This window comes from Eurosta solidaginis, chromosome 1 (assembly GCF_040869045.1).
Source record: "Eurosta solidaginis isolate ZX-2024a chromosome 1, ASM4086904v1, whole genome shotgun sequence".
Lineage (NCBI taxonomy): Eukaryota > Metazoa > Arthropoda > Insecta > Diptera > Tephritidae > Eurosta > Eurosta solidaginis.
The window spans coordinates 326,052,582-326,075,713 of NC_090319.1; the positions used below are offsets into that span (position 1 = coordinate 326,052,582).

The 23,132-nt window shown below is 33.3% G+C and overlaps 1 protein-coding gene across 2 annotated transcripts in view; it reads left to right on the plus strand.

The window, feature by feature from the left end:
• Positions 1 to 4,825: 4,825 nt before the first annotated feature.
• Positions 4,826 to 23,132, plus strand: part of cher (filamin-A) — a 264,422-nt gene continuing 246,115 nt past the window's right edge. For both annotated transcript variants that reach the window (XM_067762040.1, XM_067762041.1), the window contains exon 1: positions 4,826 to 5,491. In XM_067762040.1, coding sequence (XP_067618141.1) covers positions 5,477 to 5,491 — 15 coding nt within the window. In that variant the 5' untranslated portion in view covers positions 4,826 to 5,476. The remainder of the gene's footprint in view (positions 5,492 to 23,132) is intronic.

The window sequence follows — 23,132 nt, forward strand, 5'->3', positions numbered from 1 at the left end:
TGCAAATATCTCGTTTATACGAGCTAACCTAGCAAAACCCTAAAACGATGTGCTTTGAAGATTAATTGGAATCATTATTAGCGCCTTTCATCCCAGCAGCTTTCAAAAGGTAAAAATTTGTCGCACAGTGTTATTTAGTTGCAATTACAGCTTTTCAGTTCATAACGTTTTTCTATACCCGTCATGCTCGCCTAGGCGTATACTTAACGGCTGTTTACTGCAAGCCAAGCTAAGAGAGAGGAAGACATTTTGGAGAGGGTATAATAGTAAACAGTAAGCAAGACTGAGTGCTTTGATGACAGTATTTATCCTTTAGAAAGTTCATACATATGTACACTGCATATCTATTATACAGAGCTGTAAAAGTGTGCAATCATTTGAAATTTTAAATCAGAAGGCTGTTTCTTCATTCTTTCATTCCTTGTTAAGGAATGTGGCTTAAAAGTCAACCCATTCTTCATTCAGTAGTGGGAAAAAAAGAATGCACTCTTGAACTCTTCGAAGAAAGAATGAAGTAGTTGAATGAAACACTAACATTTTTCAACACAGAATAAGCATTCAAATGAATGCAGCCTTTGCTGAGTGTGCACACACTTTTCTAGTACCAATCAATTTTGAAAAATGTCGTACAAGCACAAAACCCGCTCAAATATCACATGGTTGCATTTAATTAAAGCCACTTCAAAATATCAACACAAAAATTTAGTTATTGACAGTGATGACCAGTTTTTTCGATATTTAAATGGTAATAAAGCACAAAGAAGTTAATTAAAAAAGCATTTTTATTAAAATTGTTCTAAAAATTTAATAATAAAAAAAGCAAATGACAATTATTGCAACATCCCTGTTCCGAAAATTGTCATCGTTCTAAATAAGTGTTGCCAATGTGCCATATAAAAGACTTGCATTGAAAAGTACTAGCCTACATTTGCACGTCCTCAATTGGTTATTAAACAATTGAAGAAAAGGCAATACATTATAAAAGCTCCTAAATTCCTCCATATATTCTTCCTAGCGGTATATGGTCAAATACTGTATCTATACTGGTTTGTGAATTTGCAAATTGCAATAGCAATATCCTATTTTCTAAGAAAATTATTCTTCTAAACACAATAGTTTGTAATTACAGCCATTTAAAGTAGGCTCTGTAGGTAGTTGTAGCTGTTTTGATAGCAAGGAAATTAACTTTGAATACAAATCTGCTCAAGTAAGATAGAATTCAACCAAAACAATTTCAATCTTTTACCAATGCCGTGCCAATAAGCAGAGAAACTATTCTCAACCACTCGGATCCTATATTTATATTCCGTCAAACACTGTTAAAATATCAGCTGTAAAAAAACTGTAGTCCGATGGAGCCAGTCAATAAACCTCTGAAGAGTTTCTCCCTATGCAACATTTTTTTTTTTTTTTTTGTTGCACAAGTGAAGGAAAACGGGGAAGGTGAATCAGGTGAATAGAAAAAGCCTGAATCACCGTGGGACGTTGCCATGGAAATAGACATATGTTTATCGAAATTCTCGGAATCAGGAAGCTCCGACGAAATCGCCGATGGACCTATGTACTTTGATGTATTTAAATGATTTAAACTCAAGTATCTTTTTTTGTTGTATTATCGACAAAAAAATATCCACAATTTACTCCATTTGGTCAATGCACAATGTGTTCATGTACAAAATCCATTTTACAACAACAGCAAAATGAGTAGTAACATTTTAACATATAGCAAGAAGGAAATAGATTGTCTTTGCGAAGTTTCAGCCAAATTCGACTATGTCTTCATGTCTTTTGAATACTTTATATAATCGAGAGCCCTATGGTTTTATGTAAGCGAGTTATCCACGAGAGTTACCTAAAAAGGAAACCAATCAACCCACAAGGGCCTAACATTTTTTGATCTCACACGATTAATTAAAAAAAAAAATTTACCCAATTACGAAGTATACAAAATCTGCTATGAAGTACTATTTCTTGTATGTCTTATGTACGGACACCATGAAGATGATTTAGGACTTTCCTGGTTTATAATTAGCTACTTGTTTGTTTGTTTGTTTTCGAAATAGTACCATCGCAATATACCAGTAAATGCTTCTTTCTTTTCAGTTGCTCTTAAACAAACATAATAATTCATATTCAATAATTATAAGCCGGTGTTAAGCTCGTGAATTCTTAAATATTAAACTACTTGAATAATTAGAAAGGTCTATTTTTGCAATTGACCAATTTTACGCCCTTTTTGTACCCAACTCCTAAATTGATTTAACATATCTGATGTCAATGAAAGTATACAAAAAAATAACCTTGGGGAAAAGTATTTAGTACTGAATGGAAAAAAAAGTGTGCATTCATTTCAAGTTTACATTCATTAAAGACTGGGAACGGTTCCCACATTCACACTCTATATTGAATTATATTTTACCATTTAATAACACACAAATGCACACTCAATTGATTCAATCTTTTTACAGCTCTGCTATTATATTTGTATGTATGTTTTGTATCTATACAAATTTCGATATAAATGGGCATACTTTGGCACTTGCAAATTTCACAAAACCTCTTCATGTGATTCAACCGCATTAAATTGGTTCATAAAGTGCCAAACCTAATGCGCCTCTACTCAACTTTTGACAGTTAACAAAAGATAAATATTTGGTTGTGAAAAGAAAATGATTTCGTTTAATGTCATTCGATGCGGAATAAAGGCAAAATTATAGTAATCTGGGAAGCAGAAGATGTTAAATCGCACAATACAATAAAACATAATATAAATTAGTGCTTATATGAACATTAGGGTGTGATTTAGTTATATGAAGTATTTTTTCTTGCATACTCGCACGGTTGAAAGCCATTTCCTTGCAACTCCTTTTCGAAAGTTTTTTTATATTTTGATGTTGTGTCATGTTAGTCAGTACCATCAGCACTGGGGACCAGAGACGTTACAATGACTTCTAATGAAAATCAGAGTTTTGCTTTGGAGGACTACCCTCTCTGTTGATTACGGCCATAGCATATATTTTACTGGTGCAATGAGCGCATCTATCTGGAATATTTGGATATTTTTAAAGTAAGGTACGGGGGTCTTACTGACTTCTTTCTTCCTAAAGGTAAGCGTTGAAATCACCGCCACATAGAAAAAGTGATAAAAGGTCAATGCAGGAGGATAATGGTGCCTCTCGACATCTACCATAGCAGAAAACGCGTACCACGCAGGTACTTACGTATCCAGGTTGTATATATATGAGACATTTCTGGAAGGTTTTGGGGAGTGTTATCGATGTTGATGGTCGTTTACTGGCTATAATTCTGGCAAGGTTCCAATAAGAAGCGCCATTAAGCTACTAGTCCAACCATTCTGGGAAAGATAATCTACATATATGACCGCGTTGAACTTTCTGGGTCATATACACACCTAGTTCCGTGACGAATTTTGGGTGATAATAAGTGTAAGGCGCGATAACCTCTTCCAATTTGCGTCGTGCTTCTTTTAATTTTTCCTACAAATTGGCGGGACGGGACCTATGTTTTATGCCGACTCGGAACGGCATCTGCAAGGCAGATGGGTTTTCACTGAGAGCTTCTCATGGCAGAACTACACTCGCACTGCTTGCCAAACACTATCGAGGGGTGACCCCGCTTCGAAAAATTTTCTTCTAATTGACAAAACGTGTTTCTAAGATTTTGATGTTGTATGGTAGGCGGAGCACGCTACCATCTTTTATACAAAAGCGGACGTGATTCTGGACCGATTTCGTTAAATCATTCCTTATAGTAAAGCCAGGCTCTCTGCCGAATTTTGTTATGATAGGTTTAACGGTTTTTGATTAATAATATTTTTAAATTGATTTTATCCCAAGTGAGCGGTGCCACGCCCATTTTCAAAAAATTTTCATATTTTTATCAAGAGTCTCAATATCAGTCAACACATCAAATTTCAATATTCTATTTGCTAAATAATCAGGGTTTTTGTGTTTTCCAAAATATTTAAAAAAATGGGCATCAAAAGTGGTTATCATCCGATTTCGCTCATTTTAAATAGCGATGGAGATGAGCTGTGTACAATATTTACCGAAACTTACCGGATCTGCATCCGGCAAAGAACCATCAACATCGATAACACTACCAAAGGCCTTCGGGGAGTGTCCTTATGGCTATAAGAACAACAACAACAAGCAGCAATAAACAAAGAAAGAGAGAGATATAAAAACATAACGCACTGAAAAAGGAAGCCGCATTGTCATAAACGTGACTGCGATTAAGAAAAAACATATATGTGACCCGGTCTATGAAAAGGTGGCTTATGACTAAAAAACAGCTGTTTCTCGCATTTTCTTTTTTGAGTCAGAAGCCACCTTTTCATAGACCGGGTCACATATAAGGAAAATCAATATAACATTACATTAGCAAAACAAATCAAAAGGAGAAACAGAAACAAAACAAAAAGGCAACAAATACTATTTGCATATGTATGTACATATCAACATACACATGATTATGCACACAATAATTGAATAACCGTGGGAGATAGACCCAAACAAATAAATATGCCTATAAATAAAAGCGCATAAGAAAATCATAAAAATAAACTTCACCAAAAACAAAATCCACTCACTCGATCACTTCGACGATCATTTACTCAATTCAAAAACAACTATCTCTCTCTCTCTCTCTGTGCATTTGCAACAACTGATCTTTAGCAGAATGAAGAACAAAATAAATTTGCTATAGAATATTGAAAAATCAACAAGAAAATTTGTTGTAAAGCAGAATGCCAGAAAAGAATTTCGCATAAAAGTTGCAAAGCAATTTCGTATGCAATTCAGTTTGAGTGGTGATTCTGTCGCGAACATAACGTTAACTGAACAAATAAGGAAGCAGCCGAAAAACGATAAAGAAATTTGATTGAGTCCAAAAAGAGAGAGATTTCAGAAAAAGATCCGAATTTCTGAAAAAAGTATTGAAAAATATAGCAGCTCGAAAACAAACAAAAGTACAGTGTTGAAAAACAAAAAAAAATATTTTAGGAATAATATTGTACTATTAAAAGAACAGGAAAAAATATATACAAAAAAAAAGGTAGACATTTTCAAAATTTGTGTCCAACAAATTTTTTTAAAATCTGTCAAGCTCGGCATTGAACTTGCGCGTGTGTGATTTTCATACATTTTTTTTTGTTTTAACGCATTTTCAAAAACTTGCTTCAATCAGTTTTGTGCACGTAACACCTCAACAAACTTTTTTTTTTTTTTTTCAAAAACTTAAGTTTTGAATATATGTTTTTGTGTGTGCATTTATGTAAATACTAACTAAGTGTTCGGTCACCTGACAGGCGTCAATTTGCCTGTGTGTAGTTGCAATCAACCAGAGAAGGAGGCGCCTTCGAAAAGCGAACCAACGATAATTGAAACAACGAGCAACAAAAAACTGTTGTGTATTTTTAGAAAACAAATAAAAACACACATTTGAATACGTCAAAATGTCGACGCAAAATGTGAGTGATTTTCAAAATTTGTATACAACTACATACATAAAAATCATTTTAAAAAGCTTGTAAATCAACATTCTGGCTAATAATATTTTATATGTACATACACACATATCTCTATCTACATTGTGCCATCTAATTAACATATTTACATAATTCCATAAATAAAACTAGGAAAATCTTATTTAAGAACAAAATTTAAAATCCTTCTTGTCAACATTGAAGAATGAGTGCTAATTTGCACAGATTGGCGCCAAACAGCAGTCGATGAGAAAACATTTGTGTTTTCTTCGATTCGAATATTTTTATTGAACTTGTTTTAAATATTTTTCATATTAAATATATTTTTTTTTAAATTTGGCAGTCGATCTATCCTACTAGAAAAGTTAAAACAAAAAAAAAAATCCTTAAAAGGTCGTAACAGCTCGCGTTAAATGTTATCCTTAACCAGCTGCCACTGGACCTCCACGTACGCCTTATTGCCTTACTATCTCCGCCATCAAAGTAAGGTACTCTTGATGCTGAAGCGAGAATCAGTATGGCCACAGCGGTATCCTAAGAAGGATACCAGATATAGACTCGACAATAGATTATCAGACTTTTCAATTTGGGAGTGTCAAAGCTCTGTCATCATTGAAGAACAAACCTCTAGTATATGAATCATGGGTATTTACTTCATTTTGAAATAATTTCAGTGTCTTTAGCTTGCTGTGTTTTTTTTTTTTTTATTATTTAAAATTTCACCAGTGCCTTTATTAGTGTTTATTTGCACAACTATTTCAATTTCAGCTAAAGTTTTAGTTGAGTTCCTCAATTATCCTTACGTTGGGACTTATATCTTATTATTGGTCAAAGTTTAAAGATTTTAAAGTGTTAATATCAGCTGTCCCCATTGCTGTCACTAACTATGTTTTGCGACAGTTTTCTGATAGCTCCACTCTGATAAATTATTGCCGTATGTTATATGCGCTCTCATGTAACTTACGACATTATTTTATCCAGTCGACGATATGCAAATGTAAACTTTTGTGTGTGTTTGTTGTTTTGTTATTGTTATGTATGCAAGATCTTTTAATAACTTTAATTTCTTTATTTCATTCGATTAAACATTGCATTTGCGATAGACACATCTTACCATATCCCAAACCCCCCACATCTACTTACTTTCTGTATGCATGCCCGCATCAATTTTATGAAAAAATAATTCTCACATATTTGTAAAGCCGTGACGTATTTTTGGCCACCAACTCCATATAAGACCGACCAGTGTGCACAGGTCCAAAATGGAATGCGGTGCAAATGCATGGGTATTCTTCGAATAACTGGAAGTCACACTCTCAATCTATCTTACAAACTCAGCTAATATCTTTAAAGAACAGCTATTAGAAATAGAGAAGGCCTGTTGCTTCTTGTTGGAAATCGGTCGAGAGGTATTGCATATTCTCAACGGCAAAGCAGTGCATATGGCGTTGGATTCTCCACTTACGTTCTCCAGGCTGTCTATAACTGTGAGAAGGTGCTGCGCAATGCAGCAAATGCAGCAACCATTGCACTCCCCACATGGGCATCAGGTCACAGACGACAATGGCAAAGCAAAGGCAGGTGCATCGTAAGACATAACTGAGGCAGTCCGGCATACATGCAGAAAAATGGGAATCTCCTTCAACGGTGCAGCCAAGAGCGTTGTAAGGAAAGGGTTACCCATTTCCTTTGCGAATTTCCAGCCCTGCATCTCTAGCCGGTTTCGTGCTGTCCGATCTAAAAGAAGTATCAAGATACTTCATAAATGACTTCAACAGGTTTATGGAACTAATTAAATGGTTCGAGTAAAAACAAATAAGAGAGGATGTACTGGATTTTTTAAAAATATGGGGACCAATATTCCCATGAATAATTTTTTTACGAAATTATCCCTTAATTGTTTTAAAATAGTTATGAAAACAATTTCGAAATGATCCGGCTATAGTTCGAAAATAACCGGAAAACCAGCAGCTTTTCCAAAATTATTTAGACCAAAATCTATACGAATCATAAAGTACACATATCGCGCATTTACTTCAATAGTGTCATAACTCAAAAAAAATTAATTTTGAGTTAATGACATATAAACGTACCCAATAACATGATCTATGTTGTATAAAACAATCTTTGTGATCCGTTAAAAATTTACCACGTGCTATACAAATGAAAATATGCCTTTACATGCGCAACATATGGCAGTTAAAATCTTTGAATGGCTCTCCTGGAAAATTATGTTTTTTGAGATATGACACTATTAAAGTAAATGAGCGATATATATATTATAAATGGGAGTGCTGAGATGTATGGATATCAGAGCAGCTTAACTTATTTCGATGAAATTTGGCTCAGGGATATGTAGCTAATGCTTAAGAGGGATCCGCTATGCATATTATTTTTTAAAGCCATAGCGTTTTCAAATTATCCCTAAATAGCCCTAATTAATGAACTACATATAGTCTCGAAGTGATCGTAATCATCTTGAAAAAGGTCTGAATCGATCCAGAAATCAATCCGAAATGATGACAAAAATTATCCCGAAATTATACCGAAGAAGTTCCGAATTAATCCCGAAACAGCCAAAAAATTAGTCCCAAAAAGATCCCGAAATAGTCCTGAACACAGTTTGGAAATTATCGCGAAAATAATACCGAACTAATCCTTAGTTGATCCCGAAATAATACATACACAGAGAAATTTCCAATGTCATCCTTAAAACAGACGCGCAGTAATATTTAAATAGCCCTCAAATATTTGTAAAATCATCCCGAATGTGACACTGTTGACTTCTCCACAATTGATTAAGCTTCAATCTAAGTAATCTAGGTACCAAAAATTGGTAGACCCCTGTGAATGTGGCCCATGTACCAAATATTATTGGTCTGAAGTTAATACGTCAGAGTTAAATGACAGGGGGGCTTGGAGGGCCAAGGGTAGGGGAGTTTCACTCTCAGTTATGTCGATTTACAAACAAATTTCAAGGGCTTGGAAGGGATGGCATTGGAGGGCGCCACTGTTACCTTTCCAAAACTGCTTTGATATCTAAATTTAGGACCCATACCAAACATTAGCGCACATATAAGGGAAAAACGATTAAAATAGGTGTGGGAGCAGGGGCTTATAAAATGGGACTGCGCTACTGCTCACCAACGCTTAGTGAATTGGGAGTTGAAACAATGACAGTGAAAATTCAGTACTGTCCTGCCAAAAACAGCACGTGTGGCAACCGTATCTTCCTAATGGATTTTGCGTCATCGTTTTTGGTGAAATTTTTTTTCTTTCTTTTGAAATATTTTTTCTATGAAAAATTTGCCGAATTGGGTCTTTTTCATATTCCTTCGTTTTAACAAGGTTGCCACCTATTTGATTTTTATATGAGATATAGAAAGAAAATTAAATGGGAGACACAGTGAGGAAATGAACAGAAAGGTGTTTTGGTAACTTTAGTATAATCATCTATAAGCATTGCCCTGTATATAAGCAACTATCTCGAAAACGATTTAATTCATTGCAATAGTTTTACACCTAGATGAAAGAGTTTTGAATGTAATCTATATGCGAGCTCTTCGATATAGGTGCTGCTCGTTAGGATGTTTCTATAAGGTTGCTATTTGCAGCTAAGGTTACCACCTGAAGGTAGGAGTATTAGAGTGGTCAAAACAAAAATGTTTCTAAACATTAAAATAAGGAGTTGGAATTTTTACAGACTATCATCACTATGGCAAAAGAAAAACAAACTATTTTTTTATTTGCTCACCTTAATGAATATCTAACCCCAACAAACATTCGGAGTCTAAACGAGTCAGAAAAGAGTCCTAATTCGGAATCCGGAATGAATGTATCTATCTTCTTGGTATGGTCGACCTACATATATGAGCTTAATTTCATACATTATATGACCCTAATTAAGAGTCTGTTGTCACTTCTAATAGGCTCATAAAGCGCTTATTTGTTTTTTATATGACTCATTTCAGAGGCATTTACGTGCTTCATATAAAATATTAGATTGGCTAGATCAGGGCGTATTTTGAACACATGGCATTAAAGATGTGTATGCATATCCTCATTATTTGTTGAAAAACAGGAATTTCGGAGGAAATCCATAAATGTAGGGCATAAACACGTGCTCAAATTTAAGACAGGCTCGGCTCAACCAGAGCATGCCACCGAGCCAGTTTTGTTCGCAATATTAAATAGAAGCGTCCATGCCAATTAAAACGGGAGCAGCAAGTCACATTATAAGCTATAATTTTATTCAAATTGAATATGAAAAAAAATTCCATAGTTGCATTGTTTGCTGAACATTCTTGGCATATAGCTCATAATTTTTATGATATATGAGTCACAAAAGACTCTTGAATGATCATATTTTTCACATGTTTGGGGACTCATATCGGATACCCAGATTATGAGCCCTCCGAGAATGTTCGAGGGGACGAAAGGTACCTCACATAGTAGTTCTATAAATATATTATGCTGCGTAGCGGCCACCGTGGTGTGATGCCCCCCCCTCGGCAGTGTTCGGCAAGCACTTCGAGTGTATTTCTGCCATGAAAAGATCTCAGTGAAAACTCTTCTATCTGGCAGATGCCGTTAGTAGTCGGCTTAAAACAAGTAGGTCCCGTCCCGCCAATTTGTAGGAAAAATTAAAAAGAAGCACGACGCAAATTGGAAGAGTAGCTTTTTTTTTTTGGAGGTTATCGCGCCTTACATTTATTTTTTTTTTTAGTAAAAGCTGCCACTTCTCCTTAAATAAGTTTATATATATTTTTGTAATGTATATCGAGAAGCTATAGTCCCCTCACCTTCTTTCAAATTAAAACAAGTAAGAAAGGCTAAGTTCGGGTGTAACCGAACATTACATACTCAGCTGAGAGCTTTCGAGACAAAATAAGGGAAAATCATCATTTAGCAAAATGAACCTTGGGTAACCCTGGAATGTGTTTGTACGATATGGGTATCAAATGAAAGGTGTTAATAATTATTTAAAACGTAGTGGGCCTTAGTTCTATAGGTGGACGCCTTTTCGAGATATCGCAATAACGGTGGACCAGGGGTGACTCTAGAATGTGTTTGTACGATATGGGTATCAAATGAAAGGTATTAATGAGAGTTTTAAAAGGGCCCTTAACTGTATATGTGAAGGCGTTTTCGAGATATCGACCAAAATGTGGCCCAGGGTGACCCAGAACATCTCTGTCGGGTACCGCTAATTTATTTATATATGTCATACCACGAACAGTATTCCTGCCAAGATTCCAAGGGCTTTTTATTTCGCCCTGCAGAACTTTTTCATATTCTTCTACTTAATATGGTAGGTGTCGCACCCATTTTACAAAGTTTTTTATAAAGTTATATTTTGCGTCAACAAACCAATCGAATTACCATGTTTCATTTCTTTTCTTCATATTTGGTACAGAATTATGGCATTTTTTTCATTTTAATTTTCGATATCGGAAAAGTGGGCGTGGTCATAGTCGGATTTAGGCTATATTTTATATAAAGATAAAGTGACCTCAGATAAGTACGTGAACTAAGTTTAGTTGAGATATATCGTTTTTTGCGCAATTTATCGTGTTAACGGCCGAGCGGAAGGACAGACGGTCGACTGTGTATAAAAACTGGACGTGGCTTAAACCGATTTCGTCCATTTTCACAGAAAACAGTTATCGTCATAGATTATATGTCCCTACCAAATTTCACAAGGCTTTTGTTCGACTTATGGCATTAAAAGTATTCTAGACGAATTAAATGAAAAAGGGCGGAGTTACGTCCATTTTGAAATTTTCTTTTATCTTTGTATTTTGTTGCACCATATCATTACTGGAGTCAAATGTTGACATAATTTACTTTTATATTGTAAATATATTAAATTTTTTGTTAAAATTTGGCTTAAAAAAATTTTTTTATAGTGGGCGTGTTCGTCATCCGATTTTGCTAATTTTTATTTAGCATACATATAGTAGTAGGAGTAACGCGCCTACCAAATTTCATTATGATATCTTCAACGACTGCCAAATTACAGCTTGCAAAACTTTTAAATTAGCTTCTTTCAAAAGTGGGCGGTGCCACGCCCATTGTCCAAAATTTTACTAATTTTCTATTTTGCGTAATAAGTTAAACGCACCTACCAAGCTTTATTGCTTTATCCGCCTTTGGTAATGAATTATCGCACTTTTTCGGTTTTTCGAAATTTTCGATATCTAAAAAGTGGGCGTGGTTGTAGTCCGATTTCATTCATTTTATATAGCGATCTGAGATGAGCGCCCAGGAACCTACATACCAAATTATCAATATACCTCAAAATTTACTCAAGTTATCGTGTTTACAGACGGACGGACGGACGGAGGGACGGACATGTCTAAATGAATTTCTTTTTTCACCCAGTTCATTTTGATATATAGAGATCTATATCTATCTCGATTAGTTTATGCCGTTATACTAGGTTCAAACACACACCAAATTGTCAATTTATACTCTTTGGGCAATTTATTACGCAATTTGTCATATAATAAATTGTAATAATAAATTGCCAATTTAAAAAAAATTGCGTAATAAATTGTTTCAAACTGCAAATGCAACATTGTAAAGTGTGTTTATTGAGTATACTTAAACGTCAGTTACGCATGGCTGAACTATATGGTTGGCTCATTTCATCAGATGATTTTATGTCCTTCATTTCACTGGAGTAGAGATCGTCAAAAGAAGATGGCAAAATCAAAATGAAACCAAAACATTGAACACATTTTCTTACAACACACAAAAGTTTCAAAGTTTTATGTTTTCATTCCATTCCATTCGCCTAATACCAACACGCACATTTTGACAGTCTCAACAAAGATATGTTGTTACTGTAGAGATGAGCCAACCAGCTATCAAATTACCATTGTGTAAGCTAAATAGAGTTGTATGAACACCACTCAATTTAAATCAAAATAGCCTCAATTTATTTTTCTGTTTGAACATAGTATTACGGATTACCGTTATGCGAACAAAGTTAATATACTTTGTGAGCTCTGCTCAGCTGAGCATAAAAAAGCAAAACAATTGGTAGTAGTCCCTTTAGAAAATACGTGCCTACCGATTTTTTTTTTTTTTTTTTTTTTTTCTTGCACAACACGCCAAAATAATTTCCTGCTCAATTAGATAGCTAAACGCTGGCTGATTGTTTTGCAAATTCATGCCGCACATAATTAATTACAACGAAAATGATGATACAAAAATACGCTATTTATAATATATACGAATTTATGTGTACATAAATTTTAATATTTTCTATGCATTACTGCAAAATGCATTTATCATTAAGCGAATTGCAACGAAATTTATTTGCACATAAAACAAAAGAAAAATAAATAATTAACAATTAAATGAGAAGAAAATTGGCCATATATAAAATTGAGGAAAGTACCTGCTCCTAGTACAAAGCGCATTACACAAACAACAAAAGAAAACTCTTGTGCATTTCAATATATTTTTCAAATAATTCGCAGTTGTTTATGACTTTTTTGCCGCACAAGGACATTTGGCCAATTCAATATCATTCATTGACGCCTTACCACATATGCCCATATTTATGTTTACATATATACATACATATATATAGCATATGGACGTGGTGTATTTATGCAATATGGTATGCACATTTATAGAAGTGCATAAATATTTCTAGGCCCAATTTATTTTTAGCACAATAATTATGTGCATTGGCCTATTTGGCGAAAATACCTCAATGCACCATTGTGTGTGCATTTATGTGAAGATTTCTTCATGAACTTACAATACGTGAGGAATAAATGATTATGATAGCGAAGACATTAACATTTTTCGACAGCAACTGTTCTACCTTGAATGAAAATCGACATATCCTTAAATAAAGGTCAGAGCATTAAAGTTTTGTTAACAATGTCAAACCTCAGCGAAGTCATCAATACAGTCGTATCTCAGGAAGGACTTAGAGGAGTTAATTGTCATGAGCAAGGAAAGGAAAAGAAAAGAAAGAAAGGAAAAGTAAAAGAGGAGGGGAGAGGAAAGGAAATACAAGAAGTTCAAATAATAGTTGGAACCGAAGTCGGACGGCGTGCTATCAATTGGTTATCGAAGTACAAAGGGGTTTTTATCGATGAGTTATCGGTTCCCCTGCAGTGAGTATGGGAGACACTCGCGCAAAGCTACAGTTTCGTACTGGGATTTAATGACTACCTCCGAACTAGTGATAATGGGATGCAGAGCGGGACAGTTATTAGCCATAGTTGTTCCAGAAGCGCTGAAGTTTGAGGTGCATATGTGTATTTAGACAAATTAATCAAAGGCTGCGATTATTTTAAAACCTCCCACGACTAAACCAGTTAAGAACGCATTCAAACGGTCAGAAAAGGGAGATATTTCCATTTCGTAGGACATAGGACAATGTTCAAACTGGCAGCCGAAAGCACTACGATGGGGCAGAATTAGAACTTTTACTTATAATGCTATAATTCTGCGCTAGTTCGGAACGAGTACGATTTGCTTCAAGGTTTGTTATCGTCGGGTTATGGGCGTGTTTATTTTAGCTGTGTTTTCGATGAGGTAAAGAAAAGTTATCGATTTATAATCGAAAACTTAAACATTACTTATCGAAAAGTCATCGATGTGTTTTAAAAAAGTTATTAATTTGTTATAAAAAATTTTACAATTTTACAATTTTTTATTGAAAAATATCGATTTGTTACTGAAAAACATCAATTTGTTATCAAAAAGGTATCGATAAATTAACGAGAAGCTATCGATCAGCCATCGAAAAGTTTGCGAAAATTTATCGACATGTTTACAAATATTTATCGATTTGTTATCGAAAGGTTATCGATTTTTATCGGGTGCAACAAAATTCGTATCTGCGTGTTATCGCTTTGTTATCGATAATTTATCGATTGTATGCGGTAAAGTTATCTATTTCTTATCGCAGTTTTAATAATTTGTTATCGGCGTGTTGCCGATTTGTTATCAACAACTTATCGGTGTATTTAATAATTTGGGAAAAATTTAAACAACGTGACTTATCGGTTTGTTATGAAACAGGTACCAATAAACTTTCAATATAAAATCGATGACGCATCTGTAACCCGTCGATAACAAGCCGTTAAGAAACAAATAAGATCAATATCAATTGTTACGGATAGCAGACCGACAGAGGTCTTTTAAAAAGCCCGAAATTATCTTTTTCTGGTAAAGTTATCTCTGTTGTGGTTTTACTACCCGAGCATTACATAACTAAGAACATTAGTTTTCTAGACCTACTCCTGTATGTTTGCATATCGAACCTCGAACTTATTATTTACGCCTTTTAAATTTTTAAATAAACTTTATTTCATGTTTGTTAATATTTTACAAAAACAAAGCTTCGAACGTTTAGAAAATAAACCAATTCTTCCTTCTGCACCATGATCTGAGTGCGTGTTTGATTTTCGTCTCTAAGTAGTACTTTTAAAGATGTTGTACCTCTGAGAAAAAAAAATAAATTTCGCTCCACTCCAGTAATGTAAGTTTGGCCCTGAGTTTTGTCTCATAAGTAGGTTTCACTGAAATATAGCAAATTGGTAATGTAAATATTTCACCGAAATAGTTCGAAAAGTTTACGAGATAGTAGCAGATATATGAAGAACTAAATATGTTTCAGCAAACAATTGTATCCAACTGGTCAAACGGTTTTCAAAATAGTGGCGGATACATAAAGAAATAAATTTAGTGCTGTAAGGTGGCAACCCTGCTTAGAAATATAATTGTTGTAATGCGACGTTACGTGCCTTCATTTAATACCTTTATTAGCAGTTTCTCATTTAATATTTATATTTTAATCAGTTCTCTTGTTACCTACAAATAGAGCAATTTTCCAAATCCCGATCTGTAATTTCGAGGATATGAGTACAATAGGGCTTCCCACTTCCATGCCTACCGAACTGTATAGTTAATTTTTTAATACTTCCACTAATAAGCGACACAAACCTTTGTAAAATATTAAATTTGCATTGGCACATATGGGGAGTGCAACGAATTTTTCGCGTTTTCCAAACATTGCTATTTATTAAGGTGATCACTGTTTTGATCTAAGCGATCTTCCCTCCCTGAGTATCATCCTTTCCTGTGCCCTAATCCTATATCAAATTTAACTTTTCATTAACCAAATATTGCAGTACAAACTCTAAAATCTACTTAGGCCGAAATTTTGGTAAATATCTCTGAAACCGATTGAGATATAGAATTATAATTCACCCGATGTAGAAAGAGTGTTAACACATGTCGCTTGATCTACATTTTTAATTCGTTTACAATCTCCTAAAAGTTATATATGTATAGGTACGTCCATATGTATATTAATTTATTAAATTAAACTGTAAATTACGTATTTCTGATAAACTTAGCACTGATGTACTTAACCGGTTTATTTTCCAAAATTTTTCTCTTCACTTGCTCGAGACTTCGAATAGCTAACCATCAATAAAGAAAAAAAGCTATGACTTATACTGTGATGATTAATTTTGTAACGTGATCACATAGCAAAAAAAGGCACGATAAAAAACATAATTTGAAAGTAAAAATAAAAATAAATCGGCGACTTAACTATCTACATTAAGGTGTGCCACTTTTAGGGTACTCATGTACTATTAATTATTGTTTTCAAAACTCATAAACTGTGTAACTACCTCCTCTTCATGAAGGAATTATGACGAAAGACTCCTCAGCTGAACAATTCGTTCCATTAGTAACATATATCAAATATCAAAACAAAATTAATCAAAACCAAAATTTCAATTTAAATTTGTTAAATTAAGATTAAAATTAAAATTCAACTTAAAATTGAAGTTAAAATTAATATTGAAGCCTAAATTTAAACCTTGACTAAACTTAAATTAAATCAAAAAAATTTAAATGAAATCAAAATTAAAAACAAAATCTAAATTAAAATTTTAGTTTAATATTAAAACTAAATTTAAAGCTAAAATTAAATTAAAATAAAATTTAAATTTAAATTTTAAATAATATTAAAACTAAAGTTAAAGCTAAAATTAAAATTTAAAATAAAAGAAAAAATTAAATTTTACTTAAAACAAAATTTAAATTTTATTTTAAATTTAAGCCTAAATTTAAACTAAAATTAAACTAAGTCAAAATTAAAATTGAAACAAAGATTGAAACAAAAATCAAAATTAAAATTAAGTCGAAATGAAAATAAAATTTAATCAAAATTTAAATTCAATTTAAAATTAATAAACATCAAAAGTAAATTTAAAATTGAAATAAAGTATAAAATTAAAATTAAAACTTAAGCTAAAATAAAATTTTTAATTTAAATTTGAATTAAAATTAAAATTAAAACTAATGTTTAAATTAAAATTAAAATCAAAATTTAAATTCAAATCAAAATAACTTTTAAATTAGAATTTCAATTAAAATTAGTATTAGAACTAAAATTTCAATTTCAAATTAAATACAACTTAAGATTAAAATTAAAATCAAATAAAAATTAATTAATTTTGACTTTAGTTGAAATAAGAATTAAAATGAAAATGGAAGTTAAAACCAAAACTTGGTATAAATTTAAATTTAAAATTAAATTTAAAATTAAATTTAAATTAAAGCTGAGAGTAGGAAGTACAATTGAAATTATAACTAGAATTAGAGTTAGGGGTGGAACTGAAGTATCGGTTATCCAGAAACCTAATCTACTACCAGCTGTCCGAAATGTAATCAGTTCAGTACTAACCATTCCTCAAACTCCTTCATCGACATATCTCGATGAGAATGAAGAAGTACACTGGGTGAAAACCGCCATGCTATGTTAAAGTGAACAGTTGAGTATTGAGCCAATACTTCATTGTAACGACCTCAAATGGTCCAACTCTACGTTAGTCCTCAAAAAGCCAAATTTTCGGCGGGTATAAACGGATTTCGTCCTTTATTTCCTTGCTCTTCCCGCACTCCATCTAAATATCATTAATAAAAAAAAGTTGGTCTGAAGTGATGCATACCCTAATGCACACAAATATTTATACGCATCCATAAAGCATCAAATGCAAGGTTGATATGAATGGAATCTCCTTATTTGGTTAAAAAATAAACTACAGCTGCTGTAAAAAGAAATAAATTGCAACAAACATAAAAAAATCAATTAAATGAAAGTTATTGAAAAAAAAGAAAATGCCACATGCTATAAACCACATTTATAGTAAAGACGGAGCGATATTGATTGACAAGGTACACCAGAAACACGAAAATGGCACGAGCAACTGTTGGTGCAAAAAAAAAAAACATTATGCGCCTGATCAAACATATGTTTGTATGTTTGAACATATGTTCATACATAAACTATGTGCATATTTAACTGTAAACACAAAAAATATTTTCTATAAGATATAAATTCCATTGAATTGCACTCACTCGAATCCTTTTAGAGCAACTAAAGCGCGATCCCAAGCGCATAAACGAAGGAATTTCAAACATGTTGGCAATCGTAGCACCAAAAAAAATTTATAAGTTACGCTTGTTTAAATGTGAGATGCAATTTAATTATTTTTTCGTAAAGTTTATGAACGCAAATACAAAAACAAAAATTATATGCGATTTTTTAAATATTTATGATTTCATTCCCTTTCGTGCACATTTTGACTCAGATAACAAAGAAAAATGAAAAAAAAAAATTGTTTGTGCCAAAGGCGAAATGCATTCCCTCTCAAATTCTATGAAAATAAGAAACTTAAGCGGCTTAAGCAACAAAGCAGCAATAAATATACAAAACATTGTTTGTTGGCACAAATTTAGTGACCGTTGCCAACTGAGTCATTTAAGCTAAATATAAAATTATTTCTACCATTTAAAGAATTTTGATATTTGCAAGTTTTGTTTACTAAATTACTCATTGGAATAAAAAAGTGCACAGTAGTAAAAGAAATCGAATGAAATAATTCGTCATTCGTATTGCTAGAATACGTTAGGGTGGAGCGTAAAAAATCAAAATAATTAGGTTGAAGGCAAAGCCACAACGTGCCCCAATTAATAAAAGCCACTGTAACCACTGTAAGAAAATTTTATGGGGAGCAAAAATGAAAAGGTGGTGCGCACATTGCCGGACTCAGGTGAAAATTATATCGAAAGTCTATTTATTGCACTCCACCTTTATATTATTGTTCCTCATAAAAATTTTTTGAAATATCTACCTTCAACAAGAGAATGTCTTTGTTCAAAGAGACTTTTTTCGTTTCTTTTAGACCATTGATATAAAATAAGTACTTAAACATTTTGTATCTTCTTTTTATTTTCTCCTTTTGTTACATTGTCAAGCTGAGCTGAACTATTTGAAAGGTTTCATGTTTGTAGCTCAGTGAGAAGTTACTTCAAAACAGATCGCAGGATTCCAGAATTCTAAGCGGACTTTTTAATACCCTAAACATCTTGATCCCTGTCCCATCTAGCAAACTATTTTGTTCTAAATACTACCACGTTACAGAGCCCAAAGTTTCATTTAAAGTTGCAGGTCTCTGAGTTATGGGAAAGTTCCTTTAAACTCCACAGAAAATTTTCCAAGTTCGGGCAATTTTTTGAATTTTTGCGATCGCTGGACCACCTCCTTTTGCACTGCCGTGGGGTTCTGAAGTATATTCTTAGTTTCAATAATCTAGCGCTATTGAAAGTAACTCAAACAGCAGTCGCAAAATTTCACACGTTGTAAATGGACTTTCTAAATACCTCTGAATAACTCGATCTCTGTCCCATCTAGAAAACTCTTTTGTCCTAAATACTACAGCGTTATAGAGCCCAAAGTTTCATCTAAAGTTTCAGGTATCTGAGTTATGGGAAGCTCCTTTAAACTCGACAGAAAATTGTTGAAGTTCGGACGATTTTCTAAATTCTCACGATCCCTAGGCATCTCGCCGAAAATTTGTTCCCTCATTTTGCACTGTCATGGGGTTCTGAAATATGTTTTTATTTTCAAGAATCTAGATCTACTCAAATAGCGGTCGCAAAATTCCACATATTGTAAATGGACTTTCTAAATAAAGGTCTGTAAATTATCGGGAGGTGCTAAGAGCACTTGAAAGCAAAATTTCCTAACTCGAATTGTTTTCTGAATTTCCACGATTCCTGGACCACCTAGCTGAAATTTGTTTCACTAATGTTGCATTGTTGTGGTGTTCTAAATTATGTTCCCAGTTTCAAAAATCTAGCTCTAAGGGAAAATACTTAAATAGCGGTCGCAAGATTTCACATGTTATAAATAGACTTTCATAATACCTCTATATATTTCGATCCCTTTCCCATATAAAAAACTCTTTTATCCTAAATATTACAACCTAATAAAGTCCAAAACTTTGTTCAGTTTCAGGTTTCAGGGTTATCGAAAAGTTCCTAACAGCTTGAAAGAAAAATTTCAAAGTTCAGAGTATTTTTTGAATTTTTTTTTTTTTTTGAATTTTCACGATTCCTGAACCACCTAGTTACAATTTTTTTACCTCTGGTTGCATTGTTGTGAGGTTCTGAGTTATGTTCTTAGTTCCAAGAATATAGCTCTATGGGAAGTTATTGAAATAGCGGTCGCAAGATTCCACACGTTGTAGACGAACTTTTTAAATATCTATAAATATCTCGAATCCTGTACCATCTAGAAATCTTTTTTATCCTAAATACTACAACCTAATAAGGCTCAAAACCATGTTTAAAGTTCCAGGTCACTGGGTTATCGTGAAGTGCCTTAAAACTAGAAAGCAAACTTCCAAGTTCGGACGTTTTTTAGAATTTTGGCGATCCCTGGCCCACTGAGCCAAGTTTTTCCGTCATGTGTGATGGAGTTAACCAGACTAAGCTACCTCTGACGAGGTCCTGTACGTGACGAAGCGTGCATGCTAGCTAAAACCAGGTCTGAGCTCGCCGGGTTGGGGTGGTCCTTGCTTGTCACATGTGTACAGGGGTCAACCTAACACACAAAAGAAATTCATGCACATATTTGAATAGAACCAGGCAAAAAAATCTAAACACTTTAACCCCGAAAATCCCTAAAGATAAGACAGACAACCGGAAACGGAATAAACCGGTGATGCAGCCGATCGAACCCGGGAAGCAATAAAGCCGCTTCCTTTCTCTCCTCCTACCCAACCATGAGAAATATTTTTTTTTTGACGTTAATCCCTAAACCCAACCATACCTAAAGAAGACCTAGGTCACCTCACATCCCTTTTAAATAAAAAAATTAGCACCGATTCATTTTAAAATGTTATAATTCAATTACATATTTATTCAAGTTTTATATGTACGTATATAAATGTTGCTTTAATTTAGTCAAATCGTTGAACAATATTTCAGAGGTTTTAAATTGACATTTTCGAGCATCCCTAATACATTCGGGATATTTATCAACATTTATAAATTATGTTATATACATACGCATTACGCTATGCCTTCATTCCTAATTTACAATTTTAAACAGAAACAGAACTAATGAATATGTTATAATGTATGTATGTAATTCTAATTGGAATCGAAGAAAGAAAAAAAAATAACTCAAAGAGAAAAAAAAACTTTAGTAGTGGCAACGACAATAGTTATAACTATGCCGATAGTTATAAAATAGAAGGAGAGTATCGCGAGCACTCTCTTATGTATGTGCAAAAACTTAAGTTTCTTTACTTTACTTCCCTCACATACGCGACTCTATTTCCACAAACGCATTGTAAATGAAAAGCAAAATTAAGAGAGAATCAGTTAAAGAGTACTTACCATGATCTCCAACGTTGTCAGCAGGCGCCCGTGAGTTCCGTTGCTAGATAAATGAATAGGTAAATTCTCTCTTCTCTCACAAGTTTTAACTTTACTTTGAATTCTTATTAGAATTTTGCGCGTTTCTTTTACTAATCACATATATGTATATGCGTAAATTCTCGTTGCAACCAGAAAATGACAATACCCTATCTCATGGGGGGTTTTTTTTTTTTTCTCTTTTTTTTTTTTGAACAGGTCTAAGCTTTCATTAGTTAATTCTCATTTAATTAAGTAGGTATATATATATATATATGTATATATATTTTCTTTTATATTTTCTTTATTATTGCTATCAGTTACATTGTTTTTAAGTTCTATCTTTTTACAAGGAACCCACCAATCGTTGATTAAAAACTAAAATACCTACAATTCGCTTTGCTAGTGGAAAGCATGGCGCTACCAAATTAGGGTTTCTTGTTTAATTTTAAACGTAATTTACTCATAAACATAATTAGGGAGTATATTGCAAGATAACCCCTTTTGAGAAATCAACACAAAATTACTTTGGATGTGAAAGAAGAAACAACTTTATATTAAATACATTTGTCTTGTTAATTGCTCCTAACTTTACTTTACAGATTTAGACGTTGCCAAATAATCATTTTATGGTGGATTTTAAAAAAACTGAGTTACCTCTTTTTGATAAGGAGCGTCTTATGAAATCACCTTGAAATAGCAATATTTTATAGTAATGTATAGGTATTTGGTTTTAAGACCCAATATTACGAATTTTATATAAGAAACTTTATTGTATTTTTACTCCTATGCCCCTTGCTTTCGTTCGCTTAAGTTAATTTAGTCAAATTTCCATTTTATTTTTTATTTTTTTTTTTCTTCTATACCCATGTATATATATACTTATATGCATTTGTGCACATGTTTAGATGCCGAGGAATATATTCACTTTCATAGCGGAAAATAAGTTAAAGTGTTTTTGTTTCGATAATTGTAAACTTTTAATGAAAAATTATATTAAATTTTTAATTGTTTCCGCTTTTTTTCTGTTGCTGTTGTGGTTTTTCCACATTTTCATTTTCTTTTCTGTACACTTATATCAATATAGGTTTTTAGGTAACATTAAGGTAATGTTAAGACAACTTTTAGGGTAGTTTAAGTTAAATTTAAATTAGCCTTTTAGTTTTAGGTTCACATTAAATTAGTTTGTAAGCTAGTCTTAAAATCGCCCAAACAACTAAAACCTGAGGGAACTCTTGGGTGGCACGTGGTTCTGTCCGTAGACTGATGAAATTTGTCCATTTCGCTGCTTCAGGAACGCCGAGGAACTCCTTTCCAGCACTAGGGATTAATTATTACTTTTAATAGCCGCGGTTTATTATTTTTTTTTTTTTCGTTTTATTAAAATTTTTTTCTTAAGACTTATTTTTTTTTCGTTTACCAATGACCGCGTTACTTGGTGACCATGCACCGTGGACAATAAAAAAATTAACTCACGAGAACGTCTTTACAGCTTCATATCTCCAACCAGAAAGAACGAGATCAATTTGGCGGAAATCGATCGTGCTCTCGTCTATATCTCCTCCTTTCTCAAACCCATCATGCACGCAGTTAGACCGTTTGCCACAGGTGTTGCCACTCGATTATGTTTTGTAACTTTAACCATATGACGGCCAATGAAGCTAACTACCTACCTTTCTGATTTAGGACACACCTATGAATATTTCTATCAGAAAAGGTTTTCAAAAACTAAGCCGCGCTCACAAATCAGGTTCCGGGTAAACTATGTGGAGCATATATTTTGCACGGGAGCTGAAAAGGGCGGTAAATTAGCATGGCTGCATATCCTTCGCATGATATGTACCTAAGATCTTCCCGTCTAAGTCTT